General features: G+C 38.5%; 1 protein-coding gene across 19 annotated transcripts in view; it reads left to right on the forward strand.

Moving 5' to 3' along the window:
* FOXP2 (forkhead box P2) overlaps positions 1-21348 on the forward strand; it is a 502958-nt gene that overhangs the window by 402476 nt on the left and 79134 nt on the right. For 3 of the 19 annotated variants that reach the window (XM_044423014.1, XM_044423016.1, XM_044423015.1), the window contains exon 1: positions 19911-20068. The exons of 15 other annotated variants lie outside the window; for them this stretch is intronic. In XM_044423014.1, the coding sequence (XP_044278949.1) occupies positions 19963-20068 (106 nt within the window). In that variant the 5' untranslated portion in view covers positions 19911-19962. Of the gene's footprint in view, positions 1-19910; positions 20069-21348 lie in introns of those variants that run through there. One more of the 19 variants, XM_044423011.1, reaches the window with a different exon arrangement.

The raw sequence follows: 21348 nt of genomic DNA on the forward strand, positions 1-21348 counted from the left end.
TTGTTTGCAACTTGTAGCCAATATAATCTCATGCAGATTTAGATTAAAGGTAACGTTTTATAAAAAAGTAAAATGTCTACCATAATTACAACAGCATTCATATTTAATATTAAGAATATTGAATAGACCATTTTGAGTAAATAAAGGCAATTTTGCAGTATCCTCCATCTTAACATAAAATTATTGCTGAAATTATGAAAGTTTAAAGTTGTTTGTTATTATAATATAAATATAAGAAAAGGTGTAATTAGTTATATCTTTTAATGTAAAAAAATAGCCAGACTATTAATTATCTCGTATGACTAATAGGGCAGTCCTTTGGCTCCCTAGACAACATCTAGAGGGCCACATGATTGCTCACATTCTCATCTCTGATGTCAGAAATTCACTCCAGCAAAGCTCAGTATTCACACTTGGATCCACTCCTCTCACCCCTGAAGCTGCTGCAGAATGAACTGTGCAGATTGCTTGGGGTTTAACAGATATTCCAGGGAGCTGGGAAGAATAGGAGACCAGGACTGTCAAGATACCGTGTGTCCCAGTGGTACTTCAGCCTCCTTCCCACACTTCCCCAAGTGCTGCAGTTAGATAGCAAAAGTCAGTGGTCTAGCTGTTTTGCAGAGCTGGAGGAGCTTGGAAGCAATGATCACCTCCACATTTCATCCAATCAGCATAGGATCCCCCAATACCCCAAGGGTATGGTTACCTGGGGGTTATGGTTATCCCCAGGAGGTGCACATCATTTCAAGCACAGTTCAAGAACAGAGTTAAACACTATATTGTATGATCCTCAAAGCACTAAAAGCTCTCCCTCATGTCTTCCCAAATCAGTATATTTTAGGGAAGCTATTTGAAGAGGCAAGGTGGGGCAACTGCCAATTTATATATTCCCACCTTTTCCTTTTAAAATGAAAGGAAATGCAGTCTTTACAAAAATGTTGATTAATTGAAAACAAGCATTATAAGCAAGTAGATTTGAAGTGACACAGTTCTGAAATAGATTGATTAGTCCATTCCTATCCCTTATTCATGCTACTTAACAAGACAATACTAGGGACAGTTGAATTTGTATTGGATGTCATGCAGCACGGAGTGACTCATGGGATATCCCTGGATGAGTATGGTGCCATAGAAAGTATGAGATGCAAAGACAGGCAGCAAGGTAAAATAAGTGTCAGTTCCCCACACTGCTGTGATTTGACTTTGGACAGGGCTGGGTATGAAGAGCTGCAATGTATTGATATATTTACCCTTGCCTGCTTCCAGCGTTTCTGCTATATGATATTAGACATTTTGGCTTTTATGTAGAAGTGTTAAGTGCTGAATAGTGCTATTTCAGGCTTGAGATAATTTTGCTTGTATAGATCAGGTCAGGAGTAGAGCAACTTATTGAGAAATAAGGACCACATCTGGATATGCAAATATCATGAGCTGGAGGGCCATGGCTAGCTGGCATATTTTAGTTGAATATAATTAAAGCAATTTGCATGTCATTTCATGAAGCAGGATGATGCCAGATAGTGGAAAAGTTATGCTTGGGGCTCTTTTAAGACTTTTTTTTCAAATACCAGCAATTATCCAGTTGTAACACAATGGTTGTGCATGAACAGGACATCTTTCCTCAAGATTGTTGCAGGGCTATTGCACATTCCAGAACTTAAACAGTAATATTTTTGTTTCTGTACAATACAGTGTTTTACCTAGTCAAATACAATTTGAACAGGGAGTATTTGCATGGAATGTAGTTGTCATTAGGACTGATCACAACAGTACTGGAGAGTAACACTGTTCCACTTACCCTGTGTCACTGTCACTGTGTGTGTCTCTATATACATACATGTGCATGCACACACGTATTTTACATCTTAACAGGCTGATCATTACTGAGGTGAGCACAGGAGCACTGACTTACAATCACCATACTTAAACATAGAAACAGAGTAAGAAGGGGTCTTCCGGGTCATCTAGTTTGACCCCCAGCTCCAGCCAGCTCCATTCATGAAAAACCTGCCATGAGCATGCCGAGCCTATCCTTGAACACCCTCACCAGTGGGACTTCAGCTACCTCCTGTGTCTTTTCTCCCTGCTGTTCTCACAAGATAGAACTACAAGTATTTTAAAACATAAAGATAGTGTATCCCTTCTCTGCAGACCCACTTCACTTTTGTCTTACTTCTTACTGGGATAGGAGGAATATGACTATGATTATTCACCCTATAACAAACTTTATTCCTCCCCATTACATTAGGAATGAAATGTGCTATCCCTCTGTATTAAGCTGGAGTTCCTGGTTTGGGGCCAGAGAAAATAATGCAAAAACCAGGAAAAAAATAAAAATTATTATAGAGATATAAAACATATGTGCATACATACATAAGGAAGGAGAGGTAGGGGCACTTGTTCTGAAGCAAGCCATGTTTTATTGTTACAAGAACAAGCTACAGCAAGCTACTCACTTCCTTCCTCCAGTATGGCTGGGAAAAGGACGTTGGAAGCTTCTTGCAAGAGAAGTTGCAGTTAGCCTTAACAATGCTTAACTGAAAGAAGCCACCTTCAAACTAAACCACAGCTTAATATTCAGACACCAAACTGTGTTTAATTTAAATGAGTAGATTCTACCAGTCCCCTTGTGACTTTGAAATCATGGGAATTCAAAAACAGTGGTCATGGTTCTCACATGAAATTATTTTTAAAGGCAATTTTCTTTGAGTTTCTATTTTTTCTCTACCAGTCAGCAGAGTAGGCAGTGTTATGGTCTTTCAAAAAGCAACTGAATCAATTACTCATCCAGTATCATTTGTACAAAGCTTTACAATGGTAGTGTGGTTTGGCATATTAGCACCAGCATATGAAAAACAGAAAGAGGAGAAGTTAAAAATAATTTCTTTCTTAGTGATTGTTAAAGGTGAGCAATGAAGCACAACTACTATTCATATGAATCTATCCATTCACTCTTACAAAATTTGACAGCAGAAATCAGTAACCATTTATTATCAGTTTATTTTGAGTAGGAAATAAATTCTCAAGTTGCTCTCAGGGCATCAGCACTATCCTATGACATAATGAGATTCATTATCAGTTCTTTATAATAAAACAAGATGTTCTACTTGATATACTATATTCAGAAGAGGGCGTTCTACAGGAGCATGGTGAAATTCGTACCATGATTTCTTTTTTAAGAAATACTGTTAACTAAAAATAATTTTAAAAAATTGTGATGATGGGTTACCAGACCATTTTAGAATGTTTAATTTAGAAGGAAAACTGTTCTGGATGCTGGAGAAATTGACCTCTAAAGCTAATGCCTAGTCATTTCACTGATTACAAAAAAACTGGCAGAAATGCAGATTTTCATTTGTTAGTTTGTAATGTTACATATAGACACATACAAAATGAAATTTTCCATTTTAATCATGTCTCAGGACCAAATTCTTCACTAGTTTTCTGGTGATGTTATCCTACTCTTATTCTACAATTCTTTCCTTATAGGCCTTTATACCATCTTCTGCCAAGGCATCATTGATATTGGTTGTAGTCCTAAAGGGTATGTGCAGCTGCTGCTTATATACCTGACTATTTAGAAGAGTTTTCATTTTAAAAACTACCTCCCATGGCCCGTAGAATTCCCCTGAAACTCCTTTGAGCTATGTAAGTGGGAGCATTTTAATTATGAAGAATATCCAGTTCTGTTTTCCACACAACCTGAATAAATGAGATTTCTGTGAAAGGTCTTCTATAACACAGCATAGTCCCCACCATCTTGTTGCCATTTCTGGATCAGCTTTAGCTACATCTTGCATTGGAACAGGAGATAAATTCATTATATACCAATTCATTTCTCTGATAGGAGAGTTCTGTTGTCTTTTGAATTTATAGGGTTCTGTCTAATTATAAGTGCAATTTAAAGGAATTTGTACCCATGTCTTTGAAGGAATAGATTTGGATTTATTGGTTCATGCAGCACAGGCTTATAATTACCCATCAGATTCTAGTTGCGTGACCTTGAAATGATATGACAAAGTGCCCCTGGGGAAAGCTGCTAAGTATCCATTGTGAATTTCTTAGCAAATAGGGCCATTGCAGCTATTGTTGGATTAATTTTCATCATTAGGAGTAGTCCTGAAAAAATGTCATTTTAAGGCCTAATAATAGATTTTGTTTTCATTCACCAATGTCATTGATTCTCTTAAAAATGCTTTCATTATTCAGATTCTAATTGCTTCGAGTTTGAATTGCCTTATTTGTCCAACTTCCGATACATCTTTTGTTACATTACATGGTGGCTGTTTGGCTTGCTTTCTGTTTATTTTCCTAAAAAATATAAATAAAGCACCAACATTTACTGTAAAGTGCATTTATTGTCATGGGAATTGGTCAGCCTAGATTCCTGGTGTAGAAAATCAAGGCTACATGCTCAGAATTTCATCCATGTTTTTATGTGGTCTTTTGAGCAAACTTGCATTCAAGTTGTAAATAAAGTAAGGCTTTGACTAGATTTGAAATTATGGTTGCTTTGGGCGTGTAGCAAATGGTGGACTTCCAATATCCTTTGAGATATTTGAACAAGAGCAATTTTATTTTCATTGTCTGTAATATTAGGACAGAGCATTGTAACTGCAAGTGCTGCATTAATATTACACTGATTGCAAGTTGCTGTTGTTCTTGCTGCACATAACAACATTTTATATTGTAACATAAGTGATTTCTAAAACAGTATGCATAACTCATGTTTATGATAAAATATGCACATAGATATGAAGTAGAACTTTTAATTCAGAATACATGTTTGACCCTTTCTTAATATAAGTGGTGTTTGTTTGTTTAATACATATGCTGTACATAACTGAAGCTCTCTGGGTTGTTCACAAGTCACCCATCCAAATTTCAACCAGGCCCAACCCTCCTTAGCTTCCAAGATTAGGCAGGATCAGACAGTTCAGGCCATAGGGAAGAGTAACACACTTGGGAACTCCTGATAAGATTTGTGTGGTTTCCTAGGAACTGATTCCTGAGTGTAACATTTGTGGAATGAAGCAGTACTTAAAGCAGGTTTTGTCTTCTAAATATGACAGTCTGGAAAGTACACCATTGCAAGAAAGCAGATGAAGAGTGTTTTGACACCTAGGACTGGATTATCCTTCATATATGTATATTCTAGTAAAAATGTATTCTTTTTATCCCTGGGTGTATCTGGGATCTATCTCAGAATCAACAAAATTGGTCTTACTGAAGTCTGAATGATTTTGCTTGGTGACCGATGAACTGAGCTCTGCAGTAGTTTTGCTGTGACTTGTGTAATTGGAGCTGTGGTTTCAAACTGAGCAACAAGGTGTTCAGCATTGCCCCATCCAGGACTGTCAGGAAATGAGGCTTCTTACACAGTTGAGAAAAGAGTGTTGAGCTGCCCCAGGAACAAAATGAGTAGAACTTCAAGGTACATTATTGACTCCTGATACATTAATTGCCCAGCTGTAGCTAGCCTGGTAAATCAACCTGGTCCTCTTTAAAGTTCAAGGTATTCACATCATGGAAGAGGCCAGAAACTCCACTGTATAAAGTAACTGTGCTTTTAATAGTTAGATATTAAAAACTGTTCCCTGAAGATTTGAAAATGGTAATTTCCCCATTGCTGTGGAAAACAGGTTTCTTTCATAGTTCTATTAAACAATGCAACATTTGAAAAATATGTTTCAGTGGAAAGTAATATCAGGTTATTTTCACTGAAACTACTCCATTTTGATTTTTGGTTCTTGAAGTCTAATGACACCTATATGGCAAATGAAGAATTCCCTCATTTTCCTTTCCTTTTCATTTCTCCCCATTTTCCTATCTTCAGAAAACTGATGAATAAAATTCTGGATAAGATTTTGGATTTTCCTTTAAATCTCTTGTTGATACTCATATTACAGTAAGAAAGTATTTTGTTTCCGTAAATATCACAAAGAGATGTGTTGTCTTTTTAAGACCTGCCAACTGTCAGGATTTGTTCTGTATAGCTTGGGGCTCTTTTCTCCTACAATAAAAATGTGTGGGCCAGAGAATTACTCTCCTGGTGAGGATCTAGCAACTACTGGAGAGACTAAAGGTTGTGAAACTTAAACAGCCTGAAGAGACAAGAAAGTTACTTGCTTGAAATTCGTCAGCATGCTAATAGAACTGGCCATGCCACTGTGCACAAGATCGGTTTATTTTCATCATCCATTTTGTGCTTGATATAATCTTTGGATATTAAACCATTCTTTTCTGTCACACACTTCATAATTTTTATCATCAAGGAAAGTGACTTGTGTGGCACTGTCAGTCAAAGAATTTCAAGCCTTTAATTTTTAGTTAGAGAACTGTTTATAATTCTATTACTTCTACCTGGCATTTGCACTCTTAATGGCCGTGTTAGGAACATTTTACCATTAAAGAAAGCAGATCTTTGGTGGAGGGTAAACTATAAATATTATTATTGCCAAACGTTTTAAATCTCTGATTATATGATGTGTGGACATAATGATAGTTGTGAAAGTCTTGGTATATAAAAGGCACAACAAATTCTGGGCATTAGCAGAAGTTCAATTTTTGTCTGTCATCTGGGATCCTTAAATGTTATTGACATGCTGCTTTATTGATTTTAATAGGTATCTGCAGCTGGGACATTGGCAATAAGTCTGTTTTAAAGCTTCCCTCTTGTGTTGTATACTACTGCAAATGTTGTAAATTTTGCTCATCCTGAAACCACTTTGTATTTTAAATAGTATGTAACTGAGTCAAATGGTATGAATCTTCCACAGACCAGGGACATGATTATTTCAGAGAGCTGATTTCCCCCCAACTGCTGTTATTGCCTTTGGCCCTGCTCTCCTGAAAGTCAGTCTTGTAACACCTTATCAAATAATGGAAGCACCAGCTTTCATTCTTAGAATCTTGCATATGAAATTACATGGCACATAGGCTGTTCAAAATTCAGAATATGATGTTCTAAACTCTTCAGAAGTACATAGCTTTACTCATTATTCCCCCATTTCTGTATGATAGTCACCAGTGACTAAGGCTGCCATCTTCTCATTCCACAAACCTGGGGAACACAGTTGCCAAATATATGCAGATGATAAACATGCATATTTTAATAAAACTAAATTTGTTAAGTTGCAAGTGGTCATTTTTTGAGCAAACAGGGGCAAATAAAAACAATGGCATATTAACATGGGTAGGTCCTTTATACCAGGTCCATCTGATATTTGTTCATCTGGTCTAATATTGCCTGCTCTGTCTAGCAGTAGCTCTTCAAGTCCCACATACAATAAGTGTGTGTGTGCTTGTGAGGTAGAGCCTCACAAGCACAATGTTAGAACTCACCCAGAACCCAACAGTTAATGATAGCTAGCAGTCAATCAGAAATACCCCATTTTTAGAGAAGATACTTCAAAGAAGGAAGGGGTGGCATATTTATTTATTTATATTTATATCCCACTTTTTTCCATTCAAGGATCTCAAGGCAGCTTATATAATTATACTTCTCTTCTCAATCTTTTCCCACAACAACAACCCTGTGAGATTGGTTGTGCTGAGAATGTGTGACTGGCCCAAAGTCACCCAGTTAGCTCCATGACTGAGTGTGGAGTAGAACCTAGATGTCCTGAGTCCAAGTTTCAGATGATACAAATTTTTTAGTCTGAGTTTAAGCCTGATTTTAGAATCAAATGAGCCTTGGTTGCAGGAGAGTGTCCAGGATGGCTTTCAGGAGTGCCAGAAAGTCCTTCTATGGCCACAGTCTCCTTCCTTTTGGAATCTCACCTGATACAGGAGCTTCAAAGTCCAACCGTGGTACATGAAGATTATCTCTCTCTAGAGTGCTGGGTGTTCAGGACTGAGAGTGGAAATCAAAATAAGTCTAAAAATATTGATAAATGTAAGCAAGGTTTACCTCCAGCCATAAAAATCTAGTATTTAGGATTCCTGGGAGAAAGGAAATTGCCTGATGCAGAAATCCTCAAGGCTGTCACCTCATTCTGAATATTGTATATATCAGATTCACAATTTTTGTCGTAAAGGGGCATTTCTAGAGGATCTCTTTCATGGAGAACAAAATTAAGGGTCATGTCTAATTAGCAGACTTGGCATGTCACCTGGATAAGGTACAAGGACTTGCATTATGTATACCTCTATTCCTTAACATTGTACCACAATCTGTTCAAATATGTAAGAACGTAAGAAGAGTTCTGCTGGGTCAGAGCTGAGGCCTGTCTAGTCTAGCAATCTGTTCCCAGCATGGCTACCTAGGAAACTCACAAACAGGACATGAATGCAATAGTACTCTCCTGTTCATGTTCCTCTGGGTCTAGGGGTACTCCTGAATCCAACATTGAAACTACAAGGTCCAAATGGCTTTGCCATTCATCAGTGTTGGTACAATAGATACAGCTGTTCCTTACTGGGATAGCTTGAATATAGTAGTCTAGGCATATAGTAGTCTGGAATATTGGAAGAGAGTCCAGGTGAGGCTTCCCTTTATTCTATATCAACTGAAGCTGGTACATAATGCACTTGCCAGGTTAATGCCTAGAACACCCTTTCAACAATGTGTATTACCTTTCCTGAAATAACTGCACTGGCTGCCAATTGTTTTATTATTGGTGTACAAAGTCCTGAGCACACTGAGGCCAGGTTAAGGGGTCATCTGGCTCCAGTATTCCTGGCCAGTCATTATGAGCCTCAGGAGAAGTATTCCTGGTAGTTCCACATACTTCAGAGGTCTGTTTTACACACATCAAACCTTAAACACACATCAGTGTTGTAGCACTGTCTCTGCGTAATTCCCTTCCTGTTAATACTCTGCATAATTCCCTTCCTGTTAATATTGGACATGATATTAGGCACCTATTCCATGTGCATTTTTCACTCAGATTTTCCCTGAGGTGTGATCCAGCTAAGGGTTTTATTGACTGTTGTTGATTTTAGCTTTCCTTGCATGTATATATTTTATTATTGTGTGTTTTATGTTGAATGCCACTATTTACAGTGGTATATAATCTCGTCTGGATGTCACCAGTGCATGAGTGACCAGGACTGAATCTGCATTTCTAAAAAGTGACACAGTTGGAAACAAGCCAAACCAGACAAATGGCACTCGTAACTTCCTGGGTACTTCCCAAACTGTGTACTTGATTTTTCACAAAGAGTGCAACTCCAACCTGAATATATTTTGTATTTCCATTCAAAACAAAAGAACTCCCAACCAATAGAATCTCTAACTTTTCTGGCGGAACTTTCAGTTTTTTCATCCTGTCTAGAATGAAACAGAGGTTTGGCACTGGTTCAGAGTTTCTTCAAACTCTCTGAAATCAGCTGATAGAAATGTCCCTACAGGAAAAAAATGAAGTCATCATAGCTCCTCCATACATATTCCAGCAAGACAGTTGAAAATAATACTTCGTTTGAGCCTTGGAGAGAGCCAGGAAAGTTAACATGGTTCCATTCCACTTGTCTGTCTTCTTATACAGATCACCAGGTTGACCAATATGATATAAGCACCAAAATCAGATCAGAAATTCTAATGGTTCCCAGTTCTTGGTTTCATTCTTTCAGAATAATTTCAGGCAGTTGTATTTGCCCCAGATGGATAGCTGTTCAAAGTGCTCAGATCCAGGACAGGGGTTTTATACTGTCTTTAGTAACGGTCTTATAGTTGTCTCCTCCTGAGTTCATCATTGCCAGTTCTGTCTTTATTTTTAGATCTAGTTCAGTTATAAGAGTCTTAGTCTCCAAACCATGATTTCCTAGTTGGGAATGTGTCATGAGCTTCCTCTGCTGATGCATGTAGCTTCCCTTTCCTTTTTTTTTTTTTTGTTTTCTGTCATGACATCTGAATCTGAGCTAATTATTGTTAAACCTAAACAGGTGGGGTTACCATTAAGCATACTTTCAGGTTAATGTTTCTGACCAATCCCAGTTAGTAAATTCTACTCATGACTGGTTTGAATCTGGACTTTATGGACTGTATTGAAGCCACATAAAAGAAGGAAGGAGGGAATTCTCAGCAATTCCCTTTCTCCAAACCATGATATTGAGTTCATTCATGTCTGAGCTGAACATTTATATTCTCCGGCTAACCCTGCAGCCTCTTTCAGTTCCATGAGGAGAGCCCCCAACCCAGTAGAGATATTTTTCAGCAAGGAATGCAAATGGTTATTGAGGGACGATGAGATGTGAAATTTTCCTTCCATGAACTCCCTTAACTTACCATAGAATCCATGCTATTTACACTAAATGATGTGATGTCCACTGACATGTTTTAATAAGGATCAACAACTACTTAAAATATAGGTCTAATGGTTCTTGTAGGCAGCTTACCAAAGCTGAAACGTTCATGGACAATAAAAATATACCTCGTATCACGAAGTGTTAGTAGACTAAAGCTGTAGTACTAAGCATGCCCAGTATGGAGTAAGTCCCATTTAGCTCATTGGACTTCCTTCTGCATAAGTATGTGGATGATTGACCTATATGACCAGAAAAAAGTCACTGTCATAATGACCAAATTATGACAATTTGGTTAGTTGAAAAAGAAAAACATACAGACTTTCCATACTCTGCTGGAGAAATGGTGGTAATTTTTTAAATTCTGCCTTACCCTTAAGACCCAAGTGACCTCTCCCGCATTGTTCTGGGGATCTCCCAGATCAGCTTTGAATATTAGAAGATCTTCTATTGTACAAACATTATAGCTGGATGTAACACATAAAAAGAACAATAAACAACAAACCCAAATTCATCTCTCTGCTCAGTAGAATAAAATCTTTTATTAAAACATCAAGCTAATGTCAGGTTTTCTATCAAGGGTGTATCTAGTGCAGATGAATGTAGTTAATATTAGAGGCTTATATTTGAACTGATTAAGAATAATCACATACTACATTTTGTGCGGACATGTAAAACACTTTAATTGTCTTTACAGTGTAATAGATGTCATATGTTTGTACAGCATATTTGCTGGGAAGCTCTGTGTTACTGGCACTGCTCCCTTTATCTCTGTTCATGTGTGTATGTCAAAACAGCGTCTGTATGCAAAAGACACCAAACTGCTAGGATCTTCTGAAAAGGCATGGTGCACACATGGAAGGAGATGTGTGCACCATTTCACTCCAAAGTGAAATGGAATGATGCCTCCAAAGAAGAAAAAATAATTTGCTATCAAAAATTGAAAGTGAACAGTAGAGGTTTTATTTTCTACAAATATTTAAACAAAGAAAAATATTATGATGTCTAGAAGTAGTTAGACCTTTCCTAATAACAATGGTAGAGCAGGAGAAAGAAGCATAGAGTACAGGCTTGCCAAACAAGGAGTGATGAGCACAGGGAACGAGGAGGCTGTCTTTGGGAGTCTCAGAGCAACAGGAGTTTCATGGCTCAGATTGGACCATGTAATTTTGATAGTTTTAGAGCAACTTTAGGAGAATGAGGAAGAAATGAAATCATAGCAGGTATATTTACCTATCTGAGAAACTTTAAAGACTTCACATCCTAGTTTAACAGAGTTACTCGGAAGCTGAAAGGGGCCACAAGCTATCCTGGCTTTTACCTACCTCTGGATCATGCAAATTTAGCATATAATCTGAATGGGAATGTGGACCAAGCTGTGTGCCATAACCCCATTAGATAAAAGTTGATAGACTCAACAGTTGGGTAAAAAGGTAATGACAAAGGTCTGTCAGCAGGCTAAGCAGTTATTAGGAACTATTGAACCTCACAAAGTGCAGAATAAAGCCAGAAATAAATGAACAATGGAGGACTATAGAGGAAGGCTTCTCCTTGGTCCCTGACAGAGTTGAAGGAAAATATAATAAGACCACATAACAAACAATAGCACTCTCCTATGGGAGAGACCTAGGTAAATTTTTAATATGCTGATCTATTTGAGTTGAGGACAATATAAGAGTAAACCATATTTTCCCACAAATCTGAGTTGCCCTTGTGGCTTTTTTGATTAGTGTGGTGTTTTGACAGTCCAGAGACATTTGCATTTATCCAGACTTGCTAAAGTTTGCATATTTCAAAAAGGGTAATTCCTCTTAATTCAAAGTAGAGGACATACAGGTCTTGAACTTCAGTTACAATAAAGGAATACAACCTGGCATACTACCATCAAGATTTTATTTTGCTTCCTGCTGTCATCAGTCTTTTGTTCATGCAGACTTTTCCCAGAACAAAAGACGTATTAGACAGGGTGCTATGGTGCCGTCAACAAAAATACATGTGTACAAGCTATCATAGCCAAGCTTCTCAGCAACACCTAATTAGCTGTAGTCTCCTGTTGACTGTATACTTGATGTCAAGACTTGGTTCTCTTCTGCATAAGATCTGAAAGAACCCTAAATCAAAGGTGTTAAAAGTATTAAAACTGAGTCAGGAAGATGGGTTTAACTGGTAAAGCCTGGGTCTAAAAGAGGAGTTTAGTTCATGGTTTTGTTCCTGAAATGGTATGGGTGAATAAGAAAAATCTCAAGGTCAGTAGCTGCTGCAATCAAAATTAGCCTGTATCCAGATAGCTTCTCTGATTAGATGAATTATGTTTCATTCTCAGTCTTTAAACTCAGCCTAGTGAAGATTTACACCTGAAACAGCCACTCATGATTTCAAAATGCAGAACAGGTTACAGGCTTTGATGCTGAAAGATTATTCACACATTGCTTCTGAGTTACTTATTCCCCATGGTTCTAGCTTTATTTCTCATGTAGATGTTATACACAATAACAAAGTACAAAGAGACTCAAGGAAGTGGCATGAACATTTGCATGTTACACTTATTTTCTTTTGCCTACCTTCTGGACAGTCACTGTAACTTGTGCGTTTTATGAAACTAACAAGTTGTAAAAAGTTTTACAATTTTGCAATGTCTTTTACATTTTAGCAAATTAATTTTCAGCAGCCATTGCTTGATTCCAGCTCTTCATTCCTTGAAATACTCAACTATATTCACACATTTTAAACTTTATTAAAATACCTTTTTCAATTAAACAATCTCTCGGTGCTCCATGTTTTAACTTTTAATAGCCCTTTTGTTCTTTGGAATATAGTTATTGATATGTTTACCTTTTGAATGCATAGTGTTTCATCTCTCCCACACCTGAGCATGTCTTGTATACGTTCTTGTAAAACAATATCAGAGATTTCTAGCTATATATTAAATGAGAAAAATACTGATACTCATAAGAGAATGAAGAAAATAAGTTCTTCATTTTCCATTGATGGTTATATGCAGCATTTTGAAAACAAGCTCAGAAAATTACAGATTTTCCTTACTTTGCTAACTAGCCAGTATGTCTGCTAAACATATAAAAATAGGTATTTGTGCAAGCATCTGAACAGATAAGTGATTAACTGGTCTTGTGTGCTTGCATACAAATGCCTAATTTGAATGTACAGTTTTCTTATAAGGAGGAAGGGCAAATGTTTCTGAACTACAGATGAATCAACAGCTGATTGAGTAACCCAATGTATAGCTAAGTATGCATCTAGTAGATTCCATAGGCAAGGATCCAGATTTCTACATCAAGTAGTGGTATGTTCGAGAAAACTCTTCCATTGATTGGAAATAAGCTTTTTCAAAAGTGTGACACACATTTCTGAAGAATAAGCTTATAGAAAAATATCACTTGAAGATTAGAGGCATTAATGTACTCCAGTTTTTACAGAAGCAGAATTAAGTTGAAATCATTAAAACTGGTGAGAAATTATTGGCCGGGTAACTAGATTTGTTAAATTTTGAAGCTATTTAACATGTGCTTTATCACAGTATTTTTTAAAACCCTGAACATGTGACAGCTCTTTATTATGCCAAGAATGCTTCAAGATATGTAGCCTGATATACATATTAACTAATATGGGTTCAGTCTTCCCATGTCCTTATCTTTTTATACATAAACTCTGAAGAATTTTAAAATAAATGTTTATTTAAAAATAACTAACACTGCAGATGCTATCTTTAAAAATCAGTGGTCTTAAACAAGGGTGTTGAACCTTTTTCAGCCAGGGAGCCAGATTCAATTTCAGAGACGTTCTCAGAGGCTGCATTCTGGGGATAGGTTGGGCAAAAGGGGTGGGATCAAAATGCTTACCCATTTTAGTTTTAAGCTCTACCTGCCAGCCACCAAGACCTAAGATCGCTATAACAACTGTTTAGAATTTTGGGGGTACAAAAACCAGAGGACTACCAAAAGATTGGCTGTTGGGAAAAGGGGAAAAGAGAAAGGGGTATAAATCATTTGAGCAGCGCTGAAGATTTTAGGCTTAAGGATCCACACTCCTATGTTAAACAAACTATAATTTGGTTGGTTGGTTGAAGTCCTAACAGCTCAAGTGACCCTGACTCTATAGTAAATGTGCATTGTTATTTTCCAGCTTAATATCATTGAACTCTCCCCCCCCCACCGCAGAACTATAGTGATGCAGTGGGATAAAGGAAAGTCTGTCTGTCTGTCTGTCTGTCTGAAACCTTTTTTATTCCACTTTTCAGTCAAAAAGATTTCTGTGTGGCTTATAAATAAATAGAAACAAGATAGACCCTGCCCCAGTTTTGCAATCTAAAAAGATATGCCCCCCAAAATAAAAAGGGATGAGGAGAAGTAGTCAGGCATGAAATCTTAACTGTCCTAACATCTTACTCACTCTGCTCAGTGGGTCTTACACCCAGGTACAGGTTTGCAGCCTTACAACACAATCCACTGCATATGTACTTAGAAATAAAACCTTACTGCATCCAATAAGACTTATTATCAGGTGTGTGTGTGCATAGAATTGTAGGCTAAATACCTCTTCACCATCCCCTTTTCTTACCTTCAGGAAATAATTCAATAAATGAAGAAACCTGAACTGGAATGCCAGACCTTCTTACCAAATACTTAATATGTCCCTAAAATTAGCCCTTGTACCAGAGGATTGGAGAATGGCCCATGGAGCACCAAATTTTAAAAAGGGATGGGGGTGGATGGGAAATTACAGACCAGTTAGCTTAATATCTATTCTAGGCAAGCTGCTTGAAAAAATCAGTAAGCACTTAAAGGGACAAACCCTGCTTTGAAAAAAAATCAGCATGGCTGCCCCAAGGGGGAATCTTGGACTCACTAACCTAACTCATTGCAGTTCTCACTAACTTAACCTCACTAACCCATTGAGAGTGTCAATAAGCGCATAGGCAGGGTGATCCAGTACACATTGTTTACTTGGACTTCCAGAAGGCTTTCTCACCAAAGACCCCTGAGCAAACTAATCAGTCATGGAATAAAGGAGTGGGGGTCCTCTTATGAATCCCTAACTGGTTAAAGAACAGAAGACTGGGGGTGAGAATAAATGACAATTTCTTCCAATGAAGAGATGTCACCAGTGGACTCTCACAGGGTTCTGTTTTAGGACCAAAGCTTTTCAGCCTATTCATAAATGATCTGGAATTAGGAGTAAGTAGTGAGGTGGCCAAGTTGCTGGTGGCACTAGAATTTTTAGAGTGGTTAAAAACAAAAGAGTCTCTGAGGAACTCCAAAGGGATCATTTCAAGCTGGGAGAATGGGCATCAAAATGGTGAATGCAGTTCAATATAAGCAAGTGTTGACTAATGCATGTTGGAGCAAAAAATCCAAACTTTAAGTATACACTAATGGGATCTGAACAAGCAGTGACTGAGCAAGAAAGGAATCTTATTTATTATATCTGAATGCTACCCCATAGCCCAAGGGCTCTATTGGCAGCTCACAAGGAGGATAAAACAGCGTAAGTAGATAAAACCATAAATAAAATAAAACTATAAAATCCAGTTTGCAACATAAAATCCAATTTAATATAGAAGACAGGGGCACACAGTATATAAAGCAAGCAGCACTAATATCAAATAATAATCAAATCAGAGTAACTACTAAAACCAAGTATTAAATAAAAATGCCTTAACCTGGCAGCAGAAATTCAGTAGTGAGGGTGCCAGATGCACCTCCTTGGAAAGAGGGTTCCAAGGTGCAAGAGCAGAAGAGGACCTTCTCCTTGCCATCTCTCCTTTTATTCTCTAGGGGGTGGCTCACACAGGAGGGCCTCCATTGAAGGTCTTAGTGTTCTAATAGGGATATCTGTACACAGGAGCTCCTTCAGATATCCCAGCACCAAGCTGTTTAAAAGCTTTGTATGTGCACTTTGAATTGGGACTGGATGACAACACACAGTCAGTGCTGCTGATGGAGGACCAGTGTGCTGTTTTAACAGTCACACTGTTCTGTTTTGTATTAGCTGGTGTGTCCAGACCATCTTTAAAGACAGAGCCATGTAGAGTGTATTGCAGTAATCCAGGCAAGAGGTTACCAGCACCTGGGTGATTGTGGCAAAGGTTCACTCTTCCAAGTAGGCATGTAGGTGAAAAATCAGCTGAAGCCATCAAGACTCCTGACCACTAGCATCACTTGTGAAATAAGTGACAGCTTATGGTCAAGGACTACTCCCAAGCTATAACCTTCTCCTTTAGGGAGAGCATGACTTCATCCAAGACAAGTCGAAATTTCCCAGTTGGATGGAAGGACTGCCCACCAACAGCACCTCCATCTTGCCTTGATCAAGCTTCAGCTTATTCATTCTTATCAGTCCATTACAAAACCCAGGTGCTGGCTAAAAACTGTCACTGCTTCAACTGGATTGGATGAAATGAAAGGTAGAGCTGAGTGTCATCTGCATATGGGTGACGCTTCAGCCCAAATCTCTGGATGATCTCTCCCAGTGGTTTAATGTAGATGCTGAAAAGCATGGGCCGGGGAGGGGGGCAGGATAGAGCCATGCAGAACTCAGAAGCACTCTCCCTGTCTCTCCTGGCAAAGGGCATCTCACAGAGCGACCATGGCAGTTTCTGTTCCAAAACCAGGCCTGAAGCCCAATTGAAATGGATCAAGATAATCTGTTTCCTCCAAGTTTGGTTGGATTTGGTCACCTATGACCTGCCCAAGGACCTTGCCCAGGAAGAGAATATTGCCTATGGGTTATCAGTTTTTTACATCCTCCAGATTCAAGTGTGGCTTTTTAAAAACTGGTGTGTCTACCACCATCTTTAGTGGGGCTGGCACCTCTCCTTCTCTTAAGGAGACATTCACCACCTCCTGGATTCAGGAGCAGATCCCCTCCTTTGACCTTCAGTTAGCCAAGATGGCAAGTGTCGAACAACCAGGTCATGGGTTGGACATGACCACATCTGGAGGTTTGATGAAAATGTCAGCCTAGTGCTCAGCTGCTGCGAAGAAGATGAACACCATGCTAGACATCATTAGGAACAGACCAGAAAATAAAACTGCCAAAACCTTACTTCCTTTATATCGAACCTGGGTGTGGCCACACTTGGAATACTGTGTTCAGTTTTAGTCACCTTACCTTAAAGAGGACATTGTTGAGTTGGAAAAGGCGCAGAGAAGTGTAACAAAATGATCAGGGGACTGGAACAGCTCCTATATGAGGAACAGCTAGGACAGTTGGAACTGTTCAGCTTAGAAAAAATGTGAGTAAAGGGAAACATAATAGAGATGTTTAAAATAATGCACAGTGTGAAGAAAGTAGAGGGAGACATTTTTCTCCCTCTCCCATTATTCAGTCATTTGGCCCTGAGAGCCTCTGTGAATGGTGAGGAAGGGTTGAGCCCAGCTGGTACAAGAAGCAGTGAGTAGAGATGGCAGTTCATTATCTGCTGCTGCTTTCTTTTAACGTGTGTGTGTGTGCATGTGTGTAGGGTGAAAATATTATTGAGAAAAACGAGTGCTAAGTATAATGTTTCTGGATTCTGGTGCCCTGGCCACTGTGTCCCCTAACAAATGTGTAGTACACATAGTAAAACTATTTAAAAACACTGCTTCTGCATATTTGCTGGTCACAAGATGGCCTGGTGGAAAGATGTATGAATGAATCAAGTGTAAGACAAGCATATGCATTCTAAGCAAACCACTTATTAATTGCCATCTCAGCCAATCTGATTGCTTGGCTTTGTCTTGGTTTTCCCTGCCAAGGAGTAGAGGCATGGCTGCTTCCCTTCTCTCACATGGGTGCGAAGAACAAATGAGTGGCTTGAGGATCAGTTATTATTTCTGTGGTTGGCATGGAGCAAAACAACAGATGCTAGGTCCATCCCCTTTGAGCTGGAATTGAAAGAAAGTGATTGAGGTCCTTTTACTTCTATTACTTGGTGGGAATGGCATTATTAGCTCTGCATTAGGCGGAAAAAATCCCACCATTTTTCCTATGGAATTCTTAACCTTCATAAATATTTACATAAGGGGTTGGGGGTAAGCTGTAGTAGGAGACTTAGTAATATTCAAACAGGTTTTAGCATTTGTGTCTGATTCCAAATAAAGAGGACACACCTTGGAGACCCCTTTCTTTTATCCACAGGAAAAATACAGGAGAATAAATAGTAGTGAATAGTCTCTCTATGCAGTATCTCACTACTGTTATCTGAAACAATATTTGGAGTCATTTCATTCAAGAGCTGACCAGGTAGGTAGAATGCATTCAGTTCTCAGCCTCCCTGCTGAGTTGGCAGCTTATTATTTTGGCAGTTTTCCTGATGAGAGCAATCTACCAGAACAGGAATGAAACTACTTGTTCTTATAGGTCGCCAACTGTTCACATAACACTGCTGTTGCTCTAGGTCAGACCCATATAAGTGATTGATCTAGAGTGGCCCATTACCCATCTGGGCAAGCCTTCTTCTGAGAAGGTGGCACGCTGCCCAACGTTTCTTGCACAGACTCTGTCTGGAATATACTTCTTACTCACTGAGGGACACTGGGGGATGAGAAGGAAAGAATGTGTGGCAACCTACATAAATGGTGTGTGTGGCTTTCTGTACAAATACTGGTGTGTGCGCCACTCTGTACAAACACTGTAAAGAACTCAGTCTTTCCCTGTCAAACTTTTCACTGTTCAGCATAGATTCAGAAAGCTTTGGTAAGAAAAGAGGAGGCCATTGAAATAGTTCACATATTCCTCCATTCACAAGCACAGCAGAAGTGGAAGACAGGCTTGAACCTCAGCAATAAATAACTTCCGGGAGCTAGCAAAACCCTGGACTGACATTTGTGCCTATGGTAACACCAGGAGTTAGACTCTCAAGGATAAATGAATGCATACTCAATACAATGAAAAATTTGTTCTGCTTGGAAGTAGTTCCCTCAGTCACTGTTCATTCGAGGTCCATTCCTTGAATGCATATGGGGATGTTAGGTAAGGCAAGTACTCTGAATGCACTTTGCAAATTAGTTACCACAGTAATTAATTTATTTGTCAATTTTATTTCCATAATCCATATTAGGCCAAAGCTGTTATTAGGCCAGTTCAAGGGTCTCAAAAATGTGCAAGCTTTTGAGTTATATAGATCTCCTCTTCAGGCAAAAGCTGGTTATGGAGGAAGGACTAGATGTTGAAATCATGAAGTCTGAATGGTCAGTGTATTGAGGTGAAATATGGAAGATTTCAGACATTCAGATTGGCTCTACCAGATGATATGATGATTTCTAGGACTTTTGGGATGAAGAATTAAAAAACAATAGTACTTCTCTTTATTTGAAAACATAAAATCCAGCTGTTGCTCCAAACTATCTCTTCTGTTTGCTTCTACTGTGTTTGAAATGTATCCATAAATATTACAAATAATGGGAATGTATATGATACTGGTGTAGTTGAACTCTACATCTAATCTCTGTGGAAACTATGAAGTGAAGGATAAAGACATGCCAAGGGATTATTTACATGATCAGGGATAGTCAAGGCGTTTGCAGGGGCTACTGATTCAGGTTATTACCTTGAATAAACAATTGCTGTATAAACTGATAAGGAATTCCACACCTTCTCTCACTATCTTTGCTCTATTACTGCTTTGGTATAGCTTCCAATGTACACACATACTTCCAGCTTATCAGGCCTGCGTTCTGCAGAGTCAAGAACTGGAAGAAGGTAAAGGCATTTGGGGAGATGAAGCAAGCCTACAGACAGCAAGTCTTCCGTGGAAGCTCTCCTTGGCTCTGCAAATATCCTTTGACCCACTTGGCACTCTCATGCAAGGAGGCTTCCTTGGCTGGTGAGACTATTTCCCTGCAGCTTTTCCCTTGGTCCAAACAGTGGTAGTAAAGGGGCGATTCAAGTCAAAAACTGGGTTGAGTTCTGACATAGATGCCATGAGCTAAAGTGGTCATTTGAAGGAGCATGTTGATGACATAGGAAGATGTGTTTATTATTAGCTCTTTGCAGGCTGTCGTAGGACTAACTTTCCAAGATTTTGCAGTGATGTTCAAACAGCTGAGCATTCTGTACATGATTACTAGCTGAACTTGTTTAAACCACATTTCAGTTAAAATACATAAATCTATGGAAAACAGATTTAATAATCAAAATTAAAAAGGAAAGCAGACATCCTAAGAGGCCTTCAGTGCCTCAGAAGCTGGCACATGCAGTGACTACACAAGCAAAAAAGGGAGAAGTCCAGAGACATTTCACTCTGAAAGTGGTTCCTCATTTACATGGGGTCGTATCTGATGCTAATCCTTCTTTCAAGCAGACCCATTGAAACGAATGAAACTTAAACTAGACAAGTATTAGATACAGCTCATGGCAACTATGTTCCCTGCATGTACACTGATGTGTTTTCTACAGTAGACTTCCAAAGTTCGTATGGTAGATGTGTATCCTTTAACACTGATGTACAAGTGGGTGAGCCCAACTTGGACAGTGGTTCTGCAGTGTGTTCATATGACTACTGCAGGGTTTTGCTGTTGGAAACACCACTGCAACACAAATGTTACTTTGGACAAAGTAACATGTTTTGCCATGTAAAGTGTGGAGTTGCTCTTAGTTTATCCTTATTTCTGCCTCAAGGAAGGGTTCTTCATTTATTTAAAAATTGCACTTGAAATTCTTAAGTAGTTACACAGAGGATGACAATGGATTTGTCCATATTGTAGGTAAAAGGATATAGCCTTTGAAATCTGCTTCCTTACTGTTTCCAGCTTACATGAAAAAGCCTATATGTGCACTGACCACAACCAGAAAAATGATGATAGAAAATCAGATTTGTTTTTTTTTTCCCTTGGTATAGCACTATGTCCAGTGTAGCAGGAAATGGTTTTGCATGACAGTACACATGTAAATGTCATTGCATATGTCATTTACACTGTATAAGTCTGTAATGCAAGATTCAGAATGGTACTGAAGGAAACTATTTCTGTTACATGAAATAAAATACGCTTAGTAAAAATTGCTAGCAATTTTTTCTAGACATATAATGACATAGTAACAGTAGAAAACAAAACTACCAGAAACAAACCATTTCTCAAGCTATAATATCTACAGGATAAGTGATCT

The sequence above is a fragment of the Varanus komodoensis genome, unplaced genomic scaffold (genome assembly GCF_004798865.1).
Source record: "Varanus komodoensis strain SLA01 unplaced genomic scaffold, ASM479886v1 scaffold13_1, whole genome shotgun sequence".
NCBI classification, from domain to species: Eukaryota; Metazoa; Chordata; class Lepidosauria; order Squamata; family Varanidae; genus Varanus; species Varanus komodoensis.